Below are 1,130 nucleotides of genomic sequence, written 5' to 3' on the forward strand. Positions count from 1 at the left end.
CCCGGCTGGCGCCGCCCCGCCAGACTGCGCCGCCCCTCCCGAGACACGGCCGCGCCCGGCGGCCGCCACCTAACCTGGCCCCCGCCTGCCCGCCCGCGCGCTACCCGCTCCTGCCTCCGCTTCTCCTTCCTGCCGCCGACGACCGCTCCTGTCTGCCTGTCGCTCTTTCTGTCTGTCTGTGTATCTGTTACACCCATAACGAGCCCACGTTGCTCCCCGCCTTGCTCCCCGCTCTCCTCCCCGCCGCCGCCGCGCAGGTGGAGGTGTCTGTCATGACGCAGACGGTGGCTGTGTCTCATGACCCCTCACTGGCGCCGCCCGCCGCGCTGGTGGCTGCCCTCAACGGCGCGATGCTGGAGGCCTCGCTGTCGCCGCCCCGCAAGCAGGCCAAGGTTGGCTGGAGGGAGCCGCGGCCCCGGCGCACCCGCTGCCTCTGCCTGCTGCGCTGCCGGCCTGCACGGCCCATGGGGCCGCGGGTTTGTGATGCGCTGGATGGCTAAGGACAGCCAGCATTCAGCCTGCCCGCCTACCTGCCTGCCTGCTCTGACCTGGCATGTCCACCCCACCGCCGCCACCGCCGCCGCCGCAGGTGCGCGGGCGCTGGGTGCCGCCCTGGCACGTGCTGGCGGCCGCAGCGCTGCTGGCCGTGTCGCTGCTACACTACCTGGCAGGCCCCACAGGCGCCCCCGGCCTGGAGTATCTCAAGTATGTGTCGCTCGGGGCGGTGGCCCTCTGCCTGCCGCGCATCGCGCTGCGCGCGCTGCTGGCGCTGCGCCGCATGGTGAGCGCCCGCACAGGGCATGGCGGGGCGGGACAGGGCATGGCATGGCAGGGCGGGACAGGGCAGGGCAAGCGGCGGGTCCTCGCCCCGCTTGGCCACGCACCGGGCAGTGGCCTGCTGCAGCTGGGGCCGCCTTGCCCGGCGCCTCGGCTTCCCGGCGCCTCGGCCTCCGTCCCGCGCCCAGCCCAGCCCAGCCCCTGCCCTGATCCCCTGCCCCGCTGCCGCCTCCTCCCTCCCGCAGGTGTTCGACATCAACCTGCTCATGAGCCTGGCCGCCGTGGGCGCCATTGCACTCGGGGACTATGCTGAGGCTGCGGCGGTGGTGGTGCTGTTTGCGGGGCGGAGCACT

The 1,130-nt window shown here is 73.9% G+C and overlaps 1 protein-coding gene across 1 annotated transcript; it reads left to right on the plus strand.

Annotated features, from left to right (window-relative positions):
* Positions 1-257: 257 nt before the first annotated feature.
* CHLNCDRAFT_55889 (hypothetical protein) lies at positions 258-1,106 on the plus strand (the record flags this gene model as incomplete). Its single annotated transcript, XM_005842516.1, has 3 exons — positions 258-392; positions 590-781; positions 1,023-1,106. Coding segments are annotated over 3 exons (411 nt in total), but the record flags the coding sequence as incomplete, so codon positions are not given.
* Between the last annotated feature and the right edge of the window lie 24 nt (positions 1,107-1,130).

The sequence above is a fragment of the Chlorella variabilis genome, assembly GCF_000147415.1.
Source record: "Chlorella variabilis unplaced genomic scaffold CHLNCscaffold_629, whole genome shotgun sequence".
Taxonomy (NCBI): Eukaryota; Viridiplantae; Chlorophyta; class Trebouxiophyceae; order Chlorellales; family Chlorellaceae; genus Chlorella; species Chlorella variabilis.